We start from the raw sequence: 23,722 nt of genomic DNA, 5'->3' as shown, positions 1-23,722 counted from the left end.
CTGTCTCATTATGATGAGCTCTTTAAAATGATTCAAGTCCGAACAAGCTGGGGTCAAATGCCATTTTAAAGATAAACTTTTGTTGTTTCGTAATATTGCATCAACAAGGGAAAGTCCACAGCTGGAGTGTTTCACTTCCAGTAAAATGTCAAAAGCAGAGAAAAAAACAAAACAAGCGCCATCAGCGGGCGGTTACTTCATACTGCTCTTATCTGTTGATTTTATAGAGAAACACAAACAGCAGTGGAAGAGTGGACAGATTCAGTATTTGAACAGGAGAGACCAGAGGAAAGATCCAAGGAACGTCTGCACATTTCAACGAAGGATGGAACGGATTATGACTTTTCTGCTATGTTTGGTAGCATTTTCTATCACTGTGACATCCGGACATGACAATGGTATTTACTATTATTACTGTTTTTTATTTGAGGTCATATGGTTTAAACCACTTGTATAGAGATTTATGACTTGTTTTTATGACCTTAGCATCAGATAACCTCTATATCTTATGAGAGACTGATTCAAAAGCAATTTGTTGAAGTAGTACTGATCACATGTATTTATCCTTAGATTTTAAAAAATATACTGTATATCTTTTTCATTCACTGTTTGAAATAGTTTGATTCAATACATTTTTAATCCAACATGAATGAAACAGGTTTTTCTTCCCTGTCTATAAGACACTTAAATTCAGTGTTCTTCTTGACAGAAATAGATTTTCTGATTCCCTTGTCAAATGTTGGCATAGATTGTCAAACATATTTGAGAGTCTATACCCAGTCATTATTGATTTCATCTGTCTTTGCAGTGTGTTTCAGACCTCAGCTGGCTGCCAACATTGAGATGACTGGGCTTCAGAGGTTCTTCAACCCCGGTGCAGAGTTAGCGCTCTCCTGTAAACAGGGATACACCCCTGTGTTGGGACCTCGGACGATTGTTTGCATTGCCAGTGGAGAATGGACCAAAACCAAATTACTGTGCATACGTGGGTCTCCATTATTCTAGTGAGAACTTGTGACAGATCATCTTATACTGCACATTTGAGTTTTTCTTCAAATTTAACATGTTTAAACAACCTTTTGCTTGTAATATAGTTGTATAATGAAGTAATTTAACTGAAATAATCATTAATTCAATTATCACTGATAGAGTTTCCAATCTTACTAGAAATGAAGACTTATTTTTGATGTGGTATAGAAAAATACAGTGCTTTAGTAGATTTGGGGAAGATTTGTATTATAAATATGTAGATAAGGACTGAGGATATGAATGTGTAGATTCAGGACTAAACATAAATGATTCCTTCTCTGTGTATTGGAGAAAGAAATGATGAACATGTTTGGTGCAGACAGTCTGCACAACTAGATCACAACTTGGCTTCATGAAGGTGGCATACTAAAGTAGAAACTGCAGACATGTCATTCTATGTTTGCATATTTTGTACAAAGAAATTGCAGAACATTTACACGTATTCTCCGAACTGTATTCTCTCTTACAGCAAAACGGTGCCCCTATCCTGATCTACTGTCTAATGGAGAACTGGACTATGAGGATACTGTGTACCAGAGTACAATCAACTACACCTGTCATGAAGGGTAGGCAACAACATCTTGTTGACGTATGTCATTTGCTCTCGCTCTCCCTAATTCACTGGTTGATATAATTTTATATATTTTAATTCATGTAATCTGCTTTATCAACACTGACAAGTATAAAACAGGCAGCAGTGGAAGAAGTATTAACATCTTTTACTGAATAAAAGTACCAATGGGATGGTTTGAAAACTCTTAGTTGCACATCTTGCAATCAAAATCTTACTTTAGCAAAAGTATGTTAGTATCACCAAGAAAATATACTTAAAGGGCAGTTCACCCAGAAATGAAAATTCAGTGATTATCTACTCACCCTCACGCAGATGGAAGGTCAGATGAAGTTTAGTCATCCTCAAAACATTTCCGGAAGCGAAACAGCGTTGCACCATTCTCTTAAGCAACTGAAGTAGACTTGTTTTAAAATGTAGAAAAACAACTGGGAAGAAAATGCTCCATACAGCTCATCCAGTTTAATTCAAGTCCCTGGAAGACATTATTTTCACCCTTTTTAAATCCAAAATCCTCACTGTAGCTGCTAACCTAAAAGCGTTAATTGTGCATCCCATCTGAAGTGGATGCATTAGCTTGACGGTTGGAAATAATGTCTCTTCAAATCAATTTTGGATCTCGAAATTCCATCTGTATGAGGTTGACTAGATAATGAGTGGATATTCTTTTCTGGGTGAACTAATCCTTTAAAGTTTCAAAGTAAAAGGACTCACAATGCAGACAAATTACCTCTTTAGTTCTTACTTTATTATATAACATTTTTACTGATGTAGTAACATGTAAGATGAATTTTAATGTTGCAGCTTAAATCATTAAATAAATGCAGTTAAGTAAAAAGTACCATATTTGCCTTTGAGTAGAAATAGAAAGCAGCATAAAATTCAAACACACAAGTAAAGTACAAGTTCCTAAAAATTTGCCTTAAATGCTGCACTTAAATAGATGTAGTCACTTAGTTACTTCCACCTCTGTGTACAGGTACACCCTGGTTGGAGCTGCCACTGCTGAGTGCCTTGCCAATGGAACATGGAGCACAGCAGTACCAGAGTGCAAATGTATGTAATCCACTCCACTAAAAGAGAAAAGCATACAACACACAGTTGTCATTTTTGTCTCCAAATCCACTTAAATCTATCTTTACTCTATTCTATTGTAGCTTAATATACCTCTCATTATTATTATTATTATTATTTCTCTAATGTTCTCTATTTATCTGTGTTTATTGTTGTCCCTCTGGTGCTGTAACAACCAAATTTCATAGGGATAGTTTGGGATCAGTAACAGTTTATCTTATCTTGCTCTCATATAAAATCTTCTCTGGTCTTAGAAGACAAGCACACAATTGCAGTGTTCACATTCTTCACTCGAAATGGACCAGTGAAAACACATTTGTTAATGGACCGCAATGAAGTTATCACTGAGATTGCCGCGCTGTAAATCTGAGCAACACGTGCAACATAAAATAATATAACACACATACTTATAAACAAAAGGAGAAACCTAAACACATACAGTACATGCATGCAATACACAAATTGTCACATTCTGTGTCTTTCTTGCAGCTGTGACCTGTGGACTTGCTCCAATCCCACAGTTTGGGATGATAGTTTATGACAGGAGGATCAGTGGGAACACCACTGAATATGGCGACCGAGGGACGTACAAGTGCCTGCCTCCACATGTAATTATTGGCGAACCAAGAGCAGAGTGCACTGCCAGTGGCACCTGGACCAAGACACCTGAATGTCAAGGTACGAAGGTCAGAAAAGCATGAGTTACTGAAATAATACCAATTATTGTGCTATTGCAAGATATATTTACTGGTCGCAACTTCAAAGTTTTACTGTAGGATGTGAGCCAGCCAAAAAAATACATGTATTATAAAGTTGTGACATTTATTCTTTTTATTAACAAATCCCAGGTTTAAATTTCAGTCTTGATCTTGATATCAGAAGATCAGAAAACAACTCACCACTTATGTAGTTTTTTTTTTCCAGATTACGTGGAATTTAAATGTTCAAATGAATTTTTCTATCTAAGCACTTACACAAACAAATTCTCAAGAATCACAGAGTATTACACAAAATAGCCATTAGACGCTGTGAAATCTCTTTTTAAGGCCTTATATTGTAAATCACAGTCAAAACAGTCTGCAAAACAGTTTTCGTGGATATGGATGAGTTTCTAACACCACTGTGTGAAAGAAAAACACTTTCCTCCAGTTAAAAGGTCAAAATTGTGCAACAGCTGAAGCTGAAAAGGTCAGCATAATTATGACAAATTAACTAATTACATCCAATTTGATCTTCACCATCTGCAGGGGAAATTTTCCAAATCACTTCATCTGTCACATCATGAGATAATTGCCAAACAGTTAATATTATATATGATAAAAATATTGATTAAAAATAAATAAATATGAAAACACCTAGTGACTGACAACATGCCACATTTCCATTAGTTGAGTCTCTCTGATGAAGGGACCACATTGTTCCCCTCACAGTGGTGACCTGCCCTCCACCAGTGAACATCGACAGAGGCTACATGTCAAGCAACGACCAGAGGGACTATGACTACATGGAAACTGTCAAATATGGCTGCAATGGAGACTATGTACTTGAAGGAAACCTCGAGATTGTCTGTCAGCAGAATGGGAAGTGGTCTGAAAAGCCATCCTGCAAGGGTAGGGCTACAACCTATATTACAGTCACGTTGCATGACAAATTTTGGTTATAACTGCAGTTTTAGGGGTGATCTTGGAAAGTAGAGAAAGGTTTGATGTGTTTCCCAGTTTGGATGTATGTGTTCCTGTTTCCCCTCTGTCCCAGACTTCGATAGTCTGATGATAATCAACCAAATTCCATTACTTTTACATCCAATTTTATGACTGTTGACTATAAGAGAGGTTCAAACACAATAGGAAAAAGTTTTTGGATGTTAAAATGCATTTGACTTAAAATGCATTTGAAACCAATCTATATTGTCAGATGTCGACTGATATAAACTCATCCAAATATGGGAGCAACAGCTTTCACATTTAAACATCAGTCCCTACTCATATCTTTCACTATCGCTCCCTAATTTTTCTTTCTTCTTGGGACTTGCAGCTCCTTGCAGCATTGCCATACAGAGAGGAAGGATACTCTACAAAGGACGAAAACTCTGGATCGAAAACCTGAACCCTAACAAAGTCTTACACAAAGAAATCGTCTCAGTCTACTGCAGGGACAAGGCCAGGAACTGTGGTTACGCTGTGCCAACCCAGTGCATCGATGGAAAACTCAAAATCCCAGACTGCTTTGAACGTAAGCGATATTTCATGAAACAGCACAATGTTTCATTAAAAATTCATTCAAAGCCACAGCCAAAACACAAGATAGACTTTATAAAATGTATTTGTGTACATGTCACTATCACTCCTCAGCTCCCATTTTGATTCAAAAAGTGACTGTAGTCACTCGGGCATTGTTCCCACCCCAAAGACGAACTTTTTTTACTGGTGTTGTAGCTGTAATTAGTTTTTTCTTTCAAAATAACTGGCAAGCTCAACTTGAAAAAGTCTTATGAGAGACCCATCACGAATCACGAAATAACAAATGAAGTCATCAGCACTCGCAAATAAGATACGGTAACGCTGACGAGGGGCAAGGGCTGAAACATGTCTGTGTCTGCTGCTGTGCATTATTAAAAAGTATTATACTTATGCTAACAGCTTCATTTGTTATTTACTTGTTTATTTCCCTTCATTGTCTGTGCATTATGTGCAGTAAACGTGTGTTGCCTCAACTTTGCTTTAAACACATAATGATATAGAACTTAAACACAAATCAGCTGAAACGATACATTTCATAAAACCAGATTTTGACCTGAACTAAAATTATGTAATAAAGCAGACCGACCATAAGAACTTTCACATTTCACTGGATATTGAGCATATTCCCATACTCATTATGAATAATCAGATAACTACAAAGAAACTGATAAAATAAACCTGGAGCTCTTGGTATACCTCTGGTGATCTGAGGCCTCAGGAGAGTTGGCCACATTGCCAAATTAGTAATCCAGACTTAGACACATGGGAGTGAGTCCCTGATGCCAAAATTGGAGTTAGGCTGCATCATAATAAAACTGGTTGCGACTGGGGGCTGTTACTGACTACAGGCTATTTGGGGATTTATATATTCATCAATATTTAAAATTAATCAATTACTGCTCGCTTTTCCTATTTATCCCAATTCAGATTTCACCTATTTGTAATACTCCAAGCAGAGAAGCACTATCATTACAATCAAGCGATGGCCTAGTGTGCAGAGTGCTCCCATCATCAACCAAATCAAGAAAACTGCAATGAAACTGGATCTGTATCTTGGATTATAACTACTTGAGTCTGTTTTTCTGTGACTGTCTGTCAATGAATTAGTTCAGAATGTCCCTATGAAAAGGGATTATTATTATCAAGGATCTGTACTTTTGTTATCTTGAGTGTAACCATTCTAACCTGTTCTATGTGTCTGTTTGTGTATGTCTGTCTCTCTTCTAGATCCCGGCAGTGCCGAGTATACATTAAATTCAGGTTCACTTCCATCAGAAATCACACAGTGTTGAAACAGCAGCAGGTCCCTTCTCTGGTGATTATTAAACCAGTGCGATATGGAAAAGTTGGCTGTGTGTTCTGCTCTCTAAAAATAAAGAATATGGTCTGACTCAAGATGTCTTGTTGTTGTGTGGAGCACAGTTCCGACAAATTTGACATTTAACATAATTTTATCTGACTCACTACTGATTTAGAAAGTGTGTTATGCTTCTACTTCCCTTTCAAGGCAACTCTGTAAAGCATAAAACAAGCCTAATACAAAATGTGATGAACAATTCAGTGAATGTGACAGCATAATAGGAGGGAGAAGCCTTTTTCTTTGATAACCCTTTTTCTCCTGTTTATACTGATTTAGGAGTTAGGTAAGATTTTTTTTTTAAAGCGAAAGTGGAAGTGGACACTGTAATGAGTGCTCTACAAAATAAGGGTAAACCCTGTATATAGTTGCAGATGTTTTTTTCTCATATATGAAAAACAAAATCACATTGTAATATCCATGATTTCTAAAGGCAATGAATTAAATATGACACGTTTACTGGCAGAAAATCTTTAGCCATAAACGCTCTTTAGCCATGTCTCAAAATCTGAACTAGCATCAGATCACTAATGCATTCATGAAGAGCTTTCATGGGTAATTATTCTGTCTCACAAATATTTCTCTCAATTCTCTTGTTGTGATCTGAACGGAACAGAAGATACCATGAGTCATAACGACACAGGCGATAACAACTTCACACCCACTTGTGATAGGCTTTGTCATAGGAAACAAACCCTCCTCTACATTGACCTTAGCAACATATAAAGAGGTCTGTGGTGGGTCAGCCATGTGGTGGTGAACATGGGTCGGCTTTTTTCAAACTTAAAATTGTTATGTCTTGTTTTGCATTATTATATAGCCTATCAATGTGGCCACCAATCAACTCCTATGACACTCAAAACGAATGTGATTATGGCCTTCATAAAGGGAATATGTACAGTAGTGATGCTTTGAAATCTTAATAACTTAAGGGCAGCCTTTGTAAATGGATTTTGTGAGCAGGTATGTATTGTTCAGACCAATGCCCAATAGGACATTTTAAACAAATTATGCTTTTAAAAAGTGATGGGGACAAAATCTGCAATTTAAAAAAGATTTATTGAGATTTGGCAAGGTTGCCTGAGTTATTAGCTGATAAAAAAGTGTTATCTTTTATACTGTTCAGTTAAAAATTGCTTAAACACTACTTTATTGTACTTTTTTGTGGACATTTAAAGGTTTCCAAAAGATCCATATATGTCAGGCATATGTTTACATATATGTAAATGATGCACACATCTAAAATATTTTAATTTTCTTGAATGCTGAAGTGCATTTCATTGAGATACACGATAAGAGAATATTTCACTTTGAACAACAGTTTGGTTCATGATGATTATGATACTTGTAGCCAGGGTGTAGCAGAGAGCAGTCTCGTGGTTCCGGTGGCCGCTGACAAACATTCGTCTTTTCTCGCGAGATTCGACGAGCTCCACTTTCTTCTCGTCCAGCATGGCCGCGCTGTATGAGGGATACACGTTGTGCGGACTTGTTCCAGGTCAAACTCTGACTAATTCAGGCATTCAGGGGATCGAAGCGGAGAGAGACAGCGACCATGTCGTGGTCACCGACACAACCAGATCTGTCACGTTGTACAAGGTAACGTTTAAAGATTGTTTTGAGGAGGCTCTGCTAACCGGGGCCAGCTGATCAGTGCGACCTGTGTGTGTGCGCAACTCGTGTTGGCATCCTCGGATGTTCTTCGCGACAGAAACCACCAGAACAGTCAAGAGAAGACGTACACCTCAGCTAACAGCTAACTGAATAGTGCCTTGATTTCTTTCTTAGTAGGCGTGAAAAGGGTTGGAGTAGTTAATTAAACATCAAGCCAGTGTACAACAACAAGCAAACGTTAGCTAACGGTCGCTATATCACCTGCTAGACACACACATTTAGCTAACTAATAATGGCTTTGCTAAAGTCAGCGTGCATATTTAGCTAGTTGTATTTATTATACATCTCCATACATCGCTAAATAATGCACCAAGCATCTCCTCCTCACTAACTGTGAACTTTCAGTACTGGTCTCACTGCCTTGTTTCCAGCTAGCATGATGGGAGTTAGACTATGGCATGATAAAGCAGTCAACAGTACATTTACATTGTAGATCTAGCTATGTGAGGGAAACTATTTTGTGTAATGATAGGTAAAACCTTCCTCACGTCATTAACTTGTCCTTTCTTTTGTGTTGCTGTGGTTCTGACAGGTTTCAGACCAGAAGCCGCTGAGCAGCTGGACAGTGAAACAAGGACAGACCCTGACCTGCCCGGCGGTCTACAACTCTCAGACCAAAGAATATGTGGCGGTCTCAGACAGCAAGGTAGACTTTTTAGTCATTCTTGTTGGGGCATGGTGAAGATAAGCACATGAGCCTTAATGAGAAGGATTGTGGTGCTTGCTTAGGCTGCAGCAAAGTCTTTGTGGAGCTGCACTGACTCACTGTCAGATTGATATTGCAAAAATGAACCAGTCAGTTCCTACTCGGGCTAAACCTTTTCCTTTTCCGTACAGTTTAAGCACAAAGTTCACTGAAAAAGCAACGACTGAGATGTTGACTTCATTCTCCCATCGAATTGGTTTATATTAGACAAAGTTCAATTGGCCTGGTTACTTAATATTATCTTATTTACTACACAATTTAACCTAATTTGAAGTATTGACCTCACTAATTTGTGTGACCCATAAAAAGTAAACCTGTCTGTTATTTAATTTGTCATTAAAGGGGGCATACGTAAGAGTTGGCCACCTTGAATTCAAGAGAATTCAGTGTAACTGCCGACCACTGCTAAGTGTATTCTGTTTATACATCCATGCCTTTAGCTGCCATTAGTCTGTTAGCTCATTTAGCCGTGCAGCTAGCTGGACTGCCAGGGGAGTGTTGGTGTTTACACCTTTTGCACAGGAGGTTTTAAATGCTGGGACAAGGAGCTTTTCAGACCTGGGTCTAGCTGGTTAGCATTATGTAGATGTCTCCTCGACACAATAGGCTTACATGGATGTCTTTGGCACAATGTCAACACTGTTATTTCTTCATATTCTGTTGATAATTTTAGTTAATTTTTGAGTGTTTTAAACTAATTTTCTTACATATTGCACATTTTAAATTAATCGAAATATGATCAGAACTGCAATAGGCTATAGTGCCCAACTCACAAGAAGCTGCATTTTTTAAAAGTATATTGTGTGACAAAACAGCATTATATTTACATATTATAGTGATGAAGAAAGTACTAGGTCTACAAATCCTGTTCTCCAGACATAAGAAAACATGTTTGTTACAGACTCCAACAAATGTCACATCATCATAATTTCAATTAATTAATTAATTCAGTGAAAAAGAAAACTGTGGTGCAAAAATGATGATGAAGGATGATTCCTACAAATCGTGAATCATATCGCAGTCACAATATCTTTCAAAATAATCGCAATAGGATTTTTTTCTTTTACCATATCATGCAGCCCTAATTCAAACACTAGATGTCACTTTAAATGCCTAGAAATACACAAAATAATGTCTGTTTGTGTTTTGTTTTTAAGGTGATCAGAATTTGGAAGGATGAAGACATACTCCTCGATAAGGCCTTCAAAGCAACTGTGAGTGTGAACATGGCTATTCAGCTCTCGTCTCTATTTGCCTTTAAGGCCAGGCTGTGCTTAAAATAGTTTGTTTGATGTATAGTCTGATCATGTCTTTAAGACAACAGTGTTTGCACCTGTTCCAAACAGCCACATTTCAAGGCAAAGTGAAAAGCCTGATATCTTGGAGAGGGATGAGACGTGATGAATCGATTTGAGATAACAGTACACTTTTGGATAATCTAGCCTTATAGGCATTCATGGCATTCCACCAAGCATGCTGGATGAGGTTTTATTCACATTGAAAAGCACTCTGTGTGAGCTCTATTTGAACATGTCCATTGTACCTCATCTGAATGACTGGATTAATGAAACTGAACTAAAATGAAAATGGAATTTTCATTTCCACAGCTGAAATCTTAAGCATGGAGCACTTATTGTATGTGATTACTTTACATACTATATTAACTCCATGAATATTTTGTCCAGTCCAATCATAATCTGATGAGGTGATTTATGGTCACATGGAGGTCGGTGTAATCCTTAAATCCTGTTCCTATGAATAGGGTGAGTTTACGCTTCTAAAATGTCACATTGAGTTTTTTTTATTCTCAATACTGTTAGTCAGAAAATGTTTGTGCAGCTGTTTTATATTTGTTGCAATTGCCTCATGCTCATTTGGCTGTGGTCTCTTTATTTAGAATATGTCCACCTTTACCAATCCAGCTTTCCAACATGGTAACTAGTTATATAAACCAAATCAACAATGTCCTCCTAATACAGTACTTACTTCCTTTTAGAAAGTCCCTTAATCCAAGAATTCTCCATAGCATATATAATAGCCAAGTTAAGATATTATTAAAAGTGCCCTCACTGATTAAAAAGCATTCTCATGCCTGCTTCTTATTAATCTATTCTTTCCAGGTGTCATCAGATATCTGGAGGGTTCACTGTTTGCCTGGAGGGGAGCCTGTGGTCTTGTTCCAGAGAGGAGCTGTGAGACTCCTGGACTCCCTCTTGTCTGCTCCCCAGCAGCCTATAGAGGAAGTCCTTGCTCAAGAAGAGGCCATTAGGTCAGCATCACTATCTTTGACAACCCAGACAGTGATATTTCAAATATAGCGCCGTGCTGTTCTGCAGTCTGACCTGTTGTCTCTTGTAGCGTGTTGATGATGCTTCTGTTTGTTGTTAGGTGGAGCACTAACATAGTTGCAGAGTCACAGCAGTTTGTCATCTTCACAACTGAACAGGTAACATCATTTTAATTGTTTGGCTTTTGAGAAAAAACACAATTCACGTCAATAATTTATTATTAAGCATTCACTACTAAGCTGTAAAGACTATTCATTTTAGTTCATAATTATGTGCCTGTGCCTTATGACTCATTTATTTTGTCTGTACTCGTTTTGTCTGTGGACACGTGCATCAACTCTTTGTGACTTGTATTTGTAAAGGACTGTTTGCTGTGAACAGCTGTTAATGTCTTCCCACAGAAAGGGGACAATTTCCTCTACCTGCACAGACTGAATCCCAACACCCTACAGAGGTACCGGCTTGAGAGAGAGGAGCCCGGTCTTTCCCCGCTCAGCTTCTCTGCCTCCTACAGGGATAAACACATCTGCCTGCTTTACCTCTGTAAGCTTGAGTTTCCTGCGTAAATATATTTAATATCAGTCACTGTTAAACAGCACAAAGCTAGTTTTGCTCTGGGTGGTTTTTAAAGGGTAAATGGTTTAGAAAGAAGGACAATACATTTAAAGCCTGTTGCCTTGAATGAGAGCCCCAAGCCCTGTCATTCAGTGTCAGTGTCCACTTAGATAAGTAGCCAACACTGATCCATTGATTTCAGTAGGGTGGAATATCTTTTGATTACATAATGCATTCTACACTTGGTATCAAAAACAGACTTAGGTCAACTTTATGATGCAAAAACACAATATATTACATAGAAGTTAAGTAAGTTGGCTGTCATTAGTTCCCTCCAATCTACTTCCTCAGTAATACTTTTTACCTTCATTGTCCTGCCAACCAGACCCTAATGGTCATGTGTACCAGAGCGTTGTCTCTGTACGGGGCCTGGGGGCTGACGAGGGGGCCCATGCTCTTGCGTTGCCTCGAAGTCTGCTGCTGGGTCTTCCTGTCGGCGAGGGCCTGCTGGAGGCAGCATCGGCCCAGGTCCTAGATGAAGCCCATGTAGCTGTTGTGGGGGTTCCACACCCCTCTGCTGGAGCTGGTAAAGGTGAACGCAGTTTAATTACACTCCTTTTAACTGAAGACCACAAATGCTCTGCTCAGATATCTGATTGGTTTTTTTTTTACCCCACTAAAATGACCATGATGATCCATGACAGAGCTTAATGAAGTCAATCTGGGATACACTGCAATGTTTTCAGTCGGCCTGCACAATACCAGAGCTGTGTCTAAAAAGTGTTCTAAGTTTGCTTACCTTGCTGTCTGTTTTATTAGCTTTTTACACACATTAAATTCATACAAAAGAGTATGCAGAGTAAATGCATTAGAATGATGACTTGAAGCTATGTGACTGCAGTATCTGATGTAAGTGTGCGTGGTTCTTGAATGGCTCTTTTCAGACTTCCTCTGCATCTGGAATACCAATTTCCAGACGCTTCAGGCAGGAAAAGAAATGGCGGGTAAAATCTATGGACAGGTAGGAATGCTCTGGTGTATTACATGGAAAATAACCTGCCAGTGTTTGACGATCAGTGAATAAAACAATATACTGTTAATGATTTTTAGCCATGTTAGTGGCAGCGCTGTAGAGCTGATATAGGGCAGTAACCGGTGTGTACTGTTGAGGTTGGAAGTACTCCCACTCGGGCTTCCCTCATTGTTGTTATTACTGCAGGCCAAGGTTCCCTGTCCTTCCAGCTGCTGGGTGCTGATGGAGGACTGTATGACTTTGGTACAGCATTGTGTCTGCTCTCCACTGTGACGGGGCTCGCTGTCCCTCCTCACAACTTTATGGCAGTTTACAATCTTGAAATTGACACATAAATACACCAGTTGTGTTGTTTATGTTATTGCTGTTTAATTAAGTTAACTTGTACTGTAAGTTCCTGTTTGTATTCATTTTCCTTTTTTTCTCTGATTTAGCTATGGACTTACTCCAACAAGTTATTCATTCCACATGGGAAAACCCTCTCTGTTATTCCATATGAGTGCCCCAAATCCTCCCTGGCCTCTGCCCTGGGAAAACTAAAGCAGGCCAAGACTGAAGGTGAGCTAAATCAAATATGTAATACTGCTACTTTTGCAATAACTACATGCATTAATACAGCCAATATTGCTATAACAAACCAATTCATGCATATTCGGTCATGTGGCTGTTCTTAATGATGCTGCACTTTGTATATTGCAATTGTGCATGTTCACTCAATACAATGTGTTTTTCTGACTGTTGCAGAATTCAAAGCACCAGCTTGTGTACCATCTTGGAATAACATTCTGCATGGAGATAAAGCTCAGCCCTCCAGAGCAGTCGAGACCAGGAAGACGGTAAGGCAAAATAAGGGAGCTTGTATAGATGGGAAGAGGAGATGGTGCATATTACTGAATAATAAAGCTCCCACACTTGAGCCATAGGAGCACCAGTTGCTGTTGTGTGTTACATTCTGTGTGTGAGTTTGAATGATGAGCAATGGTTCACTAATATTTCTGTCGATGTTATCATTTATGGTTTGATTCTTCTCTCTTTCCACACAGAGAACAAACCGTAAGACCCAATCAGCAGCTGGTTTAACAGTTGACCAAGTTCTGGAGTTCATTAAGGTAAAATTTTGATTTCTCTCTGACAAAATACTGAATCAATCTGAACAGAAATGTAATTTTATAATTACAAAATATTTTAATTTCTTCGTGCAGACGGCACCAGTTGAAGAGGTCCAGAGAGAGGTAGAGGGGCTCCTCTCCAGGGCAGACATCCAGGACCTGCAGCCTTTGGTGGGGCAGCTAGCATCAACGCTTGTGTCCCGGAGCCTGGCTGATCCGGCCTTCTACACCCCGAGCACCCTGGCACAGCTAGTGCACACCCAGTCCCTCTGCCACAGGTCAGTAAGGCATGGCCATGAAAGCAGGATGACTTATTTTGTAATGGAAAATTCACTGAAATTTTGACTCTCAAAGCTATCATTCAGTCTTCAGTCAAAAATCATTTGAAAATAAATGTTGTAATTGAGTTGGTTTAAATAATCATGCAGGAATTTTCCTGGGAATGAAGTCTTCCTAAATACTGCCAGAGTAATTCAGTCAAGTGTTGTTTCTGTCAAATTTGACCATTTACCTTCATATGACCCTCAACAGTGTGTGTCCTGACCTTGTGCTTCTGGCCCTGGAGAGGAGGGACTTCTTTCTGTGTCAGCTCTGCTTGCAGTTCTTCCCTGACATCCCAGAAGCTGTCACCTGCGCTTGCCTGAAGGCCTTTATCAGGTAAAACTAGCGGTTTTGAAGTGCATGCTCCTAATGTGGGCATGAGTTAATGTCTGCTACTTTTGATACCTCCACTGGGAGGCACCAAAGTAATACAGTCTGCACGTAGTGACTTCAAACGGTTGATTTACATTTTTTAGTTTGATGGAACTTATCTGATAAAATAATATGAATACAGTATAATCCAGGTGATTATTAGCCTGATTCTGTTCAACATAAAATGACAAAATAACTGTTGTTCTGCCTTCCTCTTGCAGTATGCCAGACATTGAAGCAGAGAAATTGAGCCTGGAGCCTGACAGTGTCTCCTTCATGGAAACCTTAATTGCAAGGGAGCGTGCCCCGGTTGGCTTGCAGAACGGTTTCAGCTCCACCCCCACTGACCAGGACTGCTCAGATGCCCTAGTAGGTGGAGGTAGAGTCGTTATTAAGACCGGACAAGAGGACAAGGAGAAGAGCGCAACTCCACCAGAACAGATCTGTCCTGTAGGATTACACAAGGCTGTTCTACTGTATCCTTCCAGTGCACAGTCACTCAGACAGAACATAAATTGCAAACTTTTTGGTGTGTAATGATTTGAGTCTGAACATACATAGGAATATAGTACCTTAATTCAAGTTGCACAGAAATGAGGTCCTGTTGACGGCGTACAGTGACACTTTCCTTGTCCCACACCTAAAAGATCTCTCCTCCCAGCACGTTGTTGTGAGTAACATTCATTAACACACATTCATGTTCCAAAACAGTTAATACCATACCTGTTGCAGCTTTTTTTTTTTTTTTAAAACACCAACTACAGATGCTTTAAAAACTGTGTTTACTCATCACTTTTCTTTCTCGTCCACTCAGCTATTCCTCCAGTACCTGCAGTTCCTTTACCTCAAGTATTCCCAAGATGCTTCCCCACAGATGCACGGATTGAGATCACCAAGTCTGACACAGGTCTGAATCGGTGTCTTCACTAGATAATTAGGATGGGCACACTTGACATATCCGTGCAGAAACTGTCTGTCACACCAAGACACTTAAGTGACAAGTCTGGAGGCAGAAAAAAGGATTGTGCTGGCAGATTGTCAAATTCAGAAATGGTGTACTCGCATTTTAACCTGAACTGTGTGCAGTCTGATTTAAGTGTAGCCACAGTGCACACAGTCAGCATAAAAAGATGGAGACAGTTTTTCCAACTTTAAAAAAAGATATACTTCTAATATGTAACATAAGTTCGGACATTACTTACTCTGTTTTCTTTTGCATATGACTGTAGATCATGGATTGGGTATGCATGGTATTGGATGCCCATTTCACAGTGCTAGTGATGACTCCTGAGGCCAAAGGCTTACTACTGAACCTTCACAGCTTTGTCAAGTCTCAGGTAACAAACACTTTATTGAATGTGAATTTTTCTGGTTTAAAAAAGCACAAAACATGTCAAATTTACTGCTGTTTTATTGGAGAAGTTGTCACATGTGAAAAGTGATCTGAGAAAGATGTTAAAGATGCCCTCTTGTGTCCTCAGGTGAGACTGGTTTCTGAGCTTGGAAAGATCGAGGGCAGCCTCCAAGAGCTCAATAAGATGAAGGGAAAGAAGGATGTCGGACAATACTCCATTGAAATCATTGAGCTGTTTTAGAATGTGTCCAATTTGTATACTTTTAATAAAACATTGAACATATTTTCTCCTCCAACTTTTCACCAGTGGTGGTTTCAAGGGTTGTTTACTTGTCAACCAAATGGTATAATATTAAGTGTTTTTTGGCACAGTACCAGCCATCAGAATTCAAGATGTTTTACTGTATATGAAAATAATTCTTGATGTAATTTTGGCATTGAATAACTTGCAGATGCCTTTCAACCATGTTTTAAACTTGTTGAAGCTGATGTTGACCAGTCAGGTAATGTAGTTTGCATGATAAATCAGCATTCTGCTTATATGCCAAACTGGTTAATATTAGGTTTGTAAAATGCATGCAGAAGCCACCTCATACGACAGTATGGCAAAGGTTTGTAACATTTCTAATGGGACTCTGCCATTGAACATTTAATTGTGAGTGACTGGCTGTTTCCTTGTATGTGTGCTAATACAACTGAATATTTGTGAATCTATCAGCTGTCACTTTGTACTGGGTTTTCCCACAGGAAGACCTTTTATTTTGAATACAAATATATATCAAGAGTAAACTTTTAATCCATGTGTCATGGTTTTTTTCTGCACACTGATATTGTGGATAATGAAAGGTGACAGTGCTTTGTATTAATATTGTAATTATTATTATTTGGTCCCTGTATAAAGGACGTTTGAGCTGGTGAGGTGATGTTAACAGTAGCTATGGCTCGACTCCTCACTTGCTGTATGGGAACACACCTGTGGCCTGATTATATATTTTTTTATTTTAGTATAATGTACAGACAATCAGCCATAACAGTTCAATGTATAAGGAACAGAGTTAAAAAACAGTAACATCAGGCAATGGCAGAACAAAAACAAAATAAATTGGTGACAGACTTTTCTTAGGCAAATAATTCAGAGTAAATATTAATTGCAGAAATGTATTGATGCTGCCTGATTTGCTAACTGGAAACAATCACTGGTGCTGTTGACCTGCTGTAAGAAGACTTGACATACTTGAGGGACATTATGATGAAAAGGTGCGAGGAAAAATGAGTCTACAAGAAGGCCTGCAGATATATGCTAACTATAATAGCAAATTTAACGCAACATAATCCAGAGAATGGGTTACTTTGTTACAGCTATTACTTAAGAACACATACTAAGTTATTTTAATGAAAAACTTTTGTTTTTTTTAACATTGCAAGCATTTAGCAAGGAATTGGTAGGACTCCGTTTGGAGTTGGTTAGGAACTGTTAAGCTGGCCAATCAAACCAAATACAGTAGCAAACTGGTGTTGCTGTCGTGAAATCCTTGATTTAGCTTAGTGTGCTCTTGACAGGTCGTGTTGGTAAGGTTTTGGTTTTTCCCTCCATAATGCAACCATGGTATTGAGACACCAACACAAAACAAAAACGACGTTGTCGGCAGGATTCGAACCTGCGCGGGGAGACCCCAATGGATTTCTAGTCCATCGCCTTAACCACTCGGCCACGACAACTGATAACATATATCTTCATATAGTGGCAAAATAAACATAATCATACTTAATATTGCATGTATATACAGTTTTATGTAATTATCCTTTGATAATATCAGTTACAATAAAAGTTCCCCTGCTATCTTTCGGCTGGCTAGCTATGCCAGGTAAACAGAAGATAGAGCTGTGTCTTTTCTCTTTTTAAAGTAGCTAGCTAAAGAAGGAAAGCAAACAAAGGCGAAGACGATTTTCAGAAATGAACTGTTAGCTCAGCTAATCCATCAAGTGCAGCTCAGAGAGTCGCTCATAGTAAAGGAAAGAGTGGAGGATGTCGCGGACCCCCGCAGGATTGCACCCCTACTCTTCGGTTAAATATTGCGCGCTGCATTGTTGCACTGCAGTTTATAGTAGCGTTTATTTTGCAGGAGCTCAGCATCGCTCTTGTTCTACAGTATTTCAGGTAAATGAACAGGTTGAGATTACTTAAATGGAGCCAGGTTCCTAGGTAATAAACAAAAAGTAATCTTAAAGTTATAGAAAATATATTTGCTTAAGATACACAATACTGCTGTTTCCAAATGCATGTCATCTACACCCTGAAAATATGCGTGCTGCTAACTTTTATGCCGACTTCTATAGGTTCATGTATTGGGAGCTCAGTGACGGACGTATGCTGATCTTCTCGCCTCGCTTTGCTGTGACGATGATGGCGACAGAGCCGAAAATGAATGATGGTGTTTTACTGAATATACTCGACTCACCTGTGATTAAAACCATATACCAGAACCAGCCAACTCGAATAAAGAACTATTGGCGGAAAGCGTTTGCACGGATAACTAATTTTATGAACTAGCACGGCAATTGCGTCTATTGTGGAATAGTGAGTCACGTGACCTCGCATCCACTTAGGCCCCTACTGTCAAGTTAGAGGATTAAAACCGCACTTCCGGATGTGTTGTCCTTAAATCGTAAGAACGAAAACGTTTAAAAATATTTTTTTATTACACAAACAACCATGATGAGATATGAAAAATCTATGTAATCGGATTAGATACGTGTGTAATGTTATGTACACAATTATTAAATCATTCTACTCATTATGTAGTTTGGCTTTTGCTTTTACTTTGAAGGGAAAAGCGCTTCACTTCCGGTACGTCCACTGGTATCCATGGTTAGCTTAACGCAACTCTGGGGCCTGCTGTGTTTTCAACGGAGGGAGAGCTGAGAAGAAAAATGGCGTCTGCAGGCGACCCAAAGCGGGACACCGGCCATTCAGTTTGAGCTTTCCGCCCTGAAATTGAGACCGGGGCTTGGTGGGGACTCGTCGAGAACTGTCACCAAACCTGTTGGTTTTTTTGTCCCCCGCTTTTCTCCGGTGTGCGTGGTTTATTCAAGCACCGAGATTGAAGCGGAACAGCAAATACTCTCTCCCACAATGAGGGGGAGAAGAGGAAGGCCGCCCAAACAAGCAGCAGTGATGCGGGAAGGTTCACCCGGGCCAGTCCGCGGCTCTCGGGGCGGCAGGAGCAGAGGGATGCGTGGACGGGGAAGAGGCAGAGCACGGGGTCGGGGACGGGGAGGAAGCGGCGGCGCCTGCGGCACTGGCTCTGCGGAGGTGGATACAGAAATCTCCGGCCGAGAGAACTTTCATTCGTCCCGGGGCCGCAGGAAAGTTGGAGGCTCTACCACGGCGACGGCCGCGGGATCGCGGGGCAGAGGAACCAGAGGGAGAGGCAGGGGGTCGAGAGGCGGCCGCGGCAGTAGAGGCGGAGTGAGGCGGCCTCAGACCAAGGTGGTCTACGACGACAACAGCGACGAGGAGGATGATAATTTAAGCTACAGGTCAGACGAAGATGAACTCCTGAACGACAACCCTTCGTCGGATCTTGAAGAAGAGGAGGCCCTAGGAAACGACTCTGACTATCTGGAGGAACTACCAGATGATGATGATGCCAGCTACTGTACCGAGAGTAGTTTTAGGAGCCACAGCACGCTCGGTAGCACCCCAGGTACGATCGTTTGCAAGTGCACGCACTTAAAGCAGGTTTGCATTACTTAAAGTGTGCATTTTATTTTTAGCTCAGTACAGAAACCAAGCCGCATTGTTCAAAATGGAGCTTGCACTCAGAAACAGGCCTTTGTTTATCGTGTGCTCAGCTCGCGGCTGGTTTGCAGATCTACTCCACGCTTCAACCGGCTCTCATGTTTTTGACTTTTGTCGGATCAGCACATTTTTTGTTGACATTTAATGATGAAGAATGTATTAGTGCCTTTCTTTTTTTTCTTTTTTTACCGGATTTTTTCATGCGTGCTGTATTTAACGCGTTTTCATACTCACTGAAACAGGATGTATGGAGATTACGTTAACAACTTTTCATTTGTTTCATTCATTCAGCATTTCTACGTATGTAATAACACAGAAACTGCTGTTTCTACACTTTTAACTGCGCTTCATCAAAACACGTATTTTATAAACATTGTTGACCATTTATCTCTTATTAACAATTCAACTTTTTCCAAAGCTGAACTACCTGAAATGAAAATGTTACACTGCAAATAGATAATAACTGCATTATTTTTACGCACAATCATTAGACCTGTGAACCTTATCCAACTCTATTTCGGAAGCCGTATTTTAGTTGCATAATGTTGCTAAATGAGTTTGACAGGTCTTTGTTTTGAAGAGAGGCGCTCCTTTTTTCACTTGTTGCAAACATCAACTCATTACAATATTACGTGGTGCACCGTTACCATAGTAACCACTCCTATGTTTATCAGGTGAGCAAATTAGAGCCATCACGTCCATACTTGTGGACAGTCATGTAAATGAAGTTGTGTCTGCCAAATAATCAATTCATACATCTGTTATTTAAAGTATGCACTGAAAGCATTGTGCCAGCCGCTGGAACTAATGAATCGAGATGGAATTAGAAAGATAGATGTAAAGGTGATCCAGACTTGGGTATTTTGTGCATTTAAATATCTCTTCTACAGAAAAGCTAAGTCTTTTGTTGTGACCATGACATCAGACCTTCGTCTTTTGTTGCGGGAATACATTTTGCTTCAAAACAGAAATGTTCTTCAGAGAGAAAAATTTATGTGTAGGTTGAATTTCTTTATTTGTTCGCCCTATGTCACCTCACTGCATTCTTGTCAGGCTTAGATGCAATGTAAGTGTTTTCAGGGATTACTCACTTACCTTTTAACTTCCAGCGGCAAGGCTGCCTCCCTTTTTTGAAGACATGTGAACATGGCAGCATTGTGCAGCCAAGTGTGAGGGATCTTTTATAAGACCTATGCTGATGGCCAGACATAACTGTGCTTTGGCTGTCACCTACACTGGCACACATACCCATGCTGTTTCCAAACACATTGCACACCGGCACACATACCACTTTTTCACAAAATCCCTGTGTTTGATGCTGAATAATGAACCTGCAGCAGTCAACCCCTAATCCCTGACTGTCATCATTTGTGAAGCAGCCAGTTCTGCTGCTGTAGTCCCATCGCTGTTTCTCTGTTTACACATTGATGCTAAACCACAGAATTATACCAGAGTCAGAACAAATACAAATATATTTGCTTAACAGTTTATTGGCAGTTACTGCAGTGTTTACACTGAAGATACAATACAGATACATAAAAGGTAATGCAACCCACAGTGCAATCATGTTATAGCATCTTTGAAATTATGAAGAGCACAAGAGAAGACTGGAAACACACACCAATCCGCTGTAAGGATATAGTGATTTCATATATATTGTGTTGCAACAGTATATTAATCCTACAGTGACTTTAGAAGTATTTCTTCAAGCAGTTACGTATTTAATATTGGTCAGGAGCAGTGTCATGAAGCCACGTTGAATGACCTGGACTGACGCATTTAGATCATCCACAAATGCAGGATTATTCCACATTACTGGGTTCAGAAATTGATAATGTGCACAGACAGATAATCCAGAGGTCATATACAGGTACAGTACATATGCTGTACCATCTGCATGAATTACAGGCTTATAAATCTAGTGGGTGCAATTAGCATTTAGCTTATTGTCTTGGGAGAAGAATGTGCTTGTCTGCCTTGAACTTCTCCAGTGTTGCACTACTTATAAATAACCCCATTGCCATTAGCACTCATTTGTCATTGCCTCAAATTAGACATTTCACAAGTCCTATGAAGTATTTAGACAGGGTGTTGAGTCCTATAAATTCCATTGGTATGTTGTTATAGTATCTTTTTTTTTTTTTTTTTTTTAATACAGACAGAATTTGGAGCTTGGGAGATCCCCAAGTACCATCATTACTCCAAACACTGTACTAGTGCAAAATCCGAGAGTCCAATGAGGCATCAAGGATGATAAGTTCAGGCATTAGGTTGCATTGCCTCATGGTAAACATAAGGTATATAGCTCAGTCCATTGTATACAGGGACACGCAGAGTTGCCACATTTGAACATTTTGTGGTGGCTCAAAGCAACAATGGTCTCTTCAAATACCTGAATGTTATTGCCTGTAAACTTGTACTAATTCCAAAGAGTTATACACAGTGTCTGCAGGGGTTTATATACACATTTGTTATTTATTTTCTTTTTCTGTTCTATATGCCAACTTTCTTCTAACTCCTGGCTCTTTTCTTTTCACGCAGGCCGGAGAAAGAGTCGGGCAATGCGACCGCAGTCTCCTATCCTTGAGGCTAAAGACATTCCTGCCCTTGAGCTTCCCAAGTCTTCTGATGACCTCTTGGTCCCTACCTCACAGCTCCTTAATGTGTCTGCTGTCTACGAAGTTCTCCGCAACTTTGGCTCAGTTCTGCGGCTCTCGCCGTTCCGCTTTGAGGATTTCTGTGCAGCACTTGCCAGCCAGGAGCAGTGCACACTGTTGGCAGAGACACACATCTCCCTGCTCAAAGCTATCCTCAGAGAGGAAGACACTTCCAACACCACATTTGGTCCAGCTGACGTGAAGGACTCGGTCAACTCCACTCTGTATTTTGTGGATGGTATGACCTGGCCAGAGGTGTTGCGGGCGTACTGTGAGAGCGACCCGGAGTACCGGCACATTCTGCCTTTCCAGGAGAGTGAGGATTACCCGTATGAACCATTGGAGAGCAAAGTCAAAGTTCTCCAGTTTTTGGTGGACCAGTTCCTGGCAACCAACATTGCCAGAGAGGAGCTAATGTCTGAAGGGGTAGTGGCCTACGACGACCACTGCAGGGTATGCCATCGCCTTGGTGACCTGCTGTGCTGCGAGACATGTTCAGCTGTTTACCATTTGGAGTGTGTGAAGCCACCGTTGCAGGAAGTGCCGGAGGATGAGTGGCAGTGCGAGGTGTGTGTGGCACACAAGGTACCCGGTGTGGCGGATTGCATCCCAGAAGTGCAGAGAAGCAGACCATTTATTCGACAACTGCCAGTCGGCTATGACCGACACAGCCGAAAATACTGGTTCCTCGATCGCCGTATTGTCGTGTAAGTTCACTATGTTTCAATTATGTGCCAAGATTATTGCACAGATGTCAACAGTAGACATGTCGGGGACTTGGTCATGTTGCAGTCTCGCACATTGATAATATGCCTTTTTTAAATGAATTAATTAGACAGCTTGGGTAGATGACAGGAAACTGGATGAGAGAGAGAAGGGATGACATACATAAAAGGGCCACAGGTTGGTTTCGATTTCAGGGCCGCTGCAGCGAGCGTGTCTGTACATTGGGCACATGCTCTACCAACTGAGCTACTGGGGCGCCCCAGTATGCCATTTAAAAAAATAAAAATTAATAATTCTTACATATTACAAATATTACTTTAACACTTGGTTAGGACTGACTGTGTGAAACATTTTGATGTGGTCTTTATTCACCATTATGGTCTCTCAAATTTAAATTACTTTTTCAAGTGTCCTTGCCAAAATAGTATCATTACATAATAACACTTCACTACCAGTACATATATTTGCACAAATTTCATTATGTTAGAAGGATGTCTGTGAAGCTCTTTGCGTGGCTGGCTTTATACCTGCTCTACCCTCTTTGCTAATCCAAGGCATTAATAATACCTCTTTAATGTAGGAGACCCACACGGAGCACAAGCAACCTGTATTTGACCCCCTCTTTTCATGTGCGATCGTTGTCACAGGTTTATCCCACAGCATCATAGAAACTTCATAAATATTATAGCTTAACCACCTTATTGTTGTGTAAATTACATTAAATTAAATTTCCATCCCCAAAGAGATGTCTGGTGCTAAAAGCCTGGCTACGTCAACCCAGAGGTTCACTCTGGTCGGCAGAGGGGGTCATAAAGGCAGGCTGAATGACCTGCGGTGGCCCATTCAAATTGACA

The 23,722-nt window shown here is 40.0% G+C and overlaps 3 protein-coding genes and 1 non-coding gene across 5 annotated transcripts in view; 3 read left to right on the top strand and 1 right to left on the bottom strand.

Moving 5' to 3' along the window:
* Positions 1-240: 240 nt before the first annotated feature.
* Positions 241-6,309, top strand: LOC140999791 (beta-2-glycoprotein 1-like). Its single transcript, XM_073470330.1, has 8 exons — positions 241-398; positions 809-985; positions 1,499-1,595; positions 2,580-2,656; positions 3,164-3,352; positions 4,105-4,284; positions 4,709-4,906; positions 6,142-6,309. Exons 1-8 carry the CDS (start codon positions 326-328, stop codon positions 6,204-6,206), a joined length of 1,056 nt encoding a protein of 351 aa, XP_073326431.1. The 5' UTR covers positions 241-325; the 3' UTR covers positions 6,207-6,309.
* Positions 6,310-7,688: 1,379 nt separating this feature from the next.
* Positions 7,689-16,479, top strand: LOC140999774 (nucleolar protein 11-like). Its single transcript, XM_073470306.1, has 18 exons — positions 7,689-7,870; positions 8,478-8,591; positions 9,809-9,865; positions 10,772-10,920; positions 11,040-11,097; positions 11,341-11,482; positions 11,880-12,086; positions 12,439-12,515; positions 12,962-13,085; positions 13,272-13,363; positions 13,571-13,636; positions 13,730-13,914; positions 14,168-14,293; positions 14,551-14,805; positions 14,921-14,999; positions 15,144-15,236; positions 15,559-15,666; positions 15,811-16,479. The coding sequence occupies exons 1-18, from the start codon at positions 7,724-7,726 to the stop codon at positions 15,922-15,924; spliced, it is 2,193 nt and encodes a 730-aa protein (XP_073326407.1). The 5' UTR covers positions 7,689-7,723; the 3' UTR covers positions 15,925-16,479.
* An 841-nt stretch (positions 16,480-17,320) lies between these two features.
* Positions 17,321-17,402, bottom strand: trnas-aga (transfer RNA serine (anticodon AGA)). Its single transcript has one exon. It is a non-coding gene; the product is annotated as a tRNA-Ser (tRNA).
* A 1,225-nt stretch (positions 17,403-18,627) lies between these two features.
* LOC140999749 (nucleosome-remodeling factor subunit BPTF-like) overlaps positions 18,628-23,722 on the top strand; it is a 44,039-nt gene continuing 38,944 nt past the window's right edge. For both annotated transcript variants that reach the window (XM_073470282.1, XM_073470274.1), the window contains exons 1-2: positions 18,628-19,390; positions 22,027-22,849. In XM_073470282.1, coding sequence (XP_073326383.1) covers positions 18,817-19,390; positions 22,027-22,849 — 1,397 coding nt within the window. In that variant the 5' untranslated portion in view covers positions 18,628-18,816. The remainder of the gene's footprint in view (positions 19,391-22,026; positions 22,850-23,722) is intronic.

Source organism: Pagrus major, chromosome 1 (assembly GCF_040436345.1).
Source record: "Pagrus major chromosome 1, Pma_NU_1.0".
Classification (NCBI taxonomy): Eukaryota; Metazoa; Chordata; class Actinopteri; order Spariformes; family Sparidae; genus Pagrus; species Pagrus major.
The sequence above is the reverse complement of the archived record's forward strand: the minus strand, read 5'-3'. Positions and strand labels throughout refer to the sequence as shown.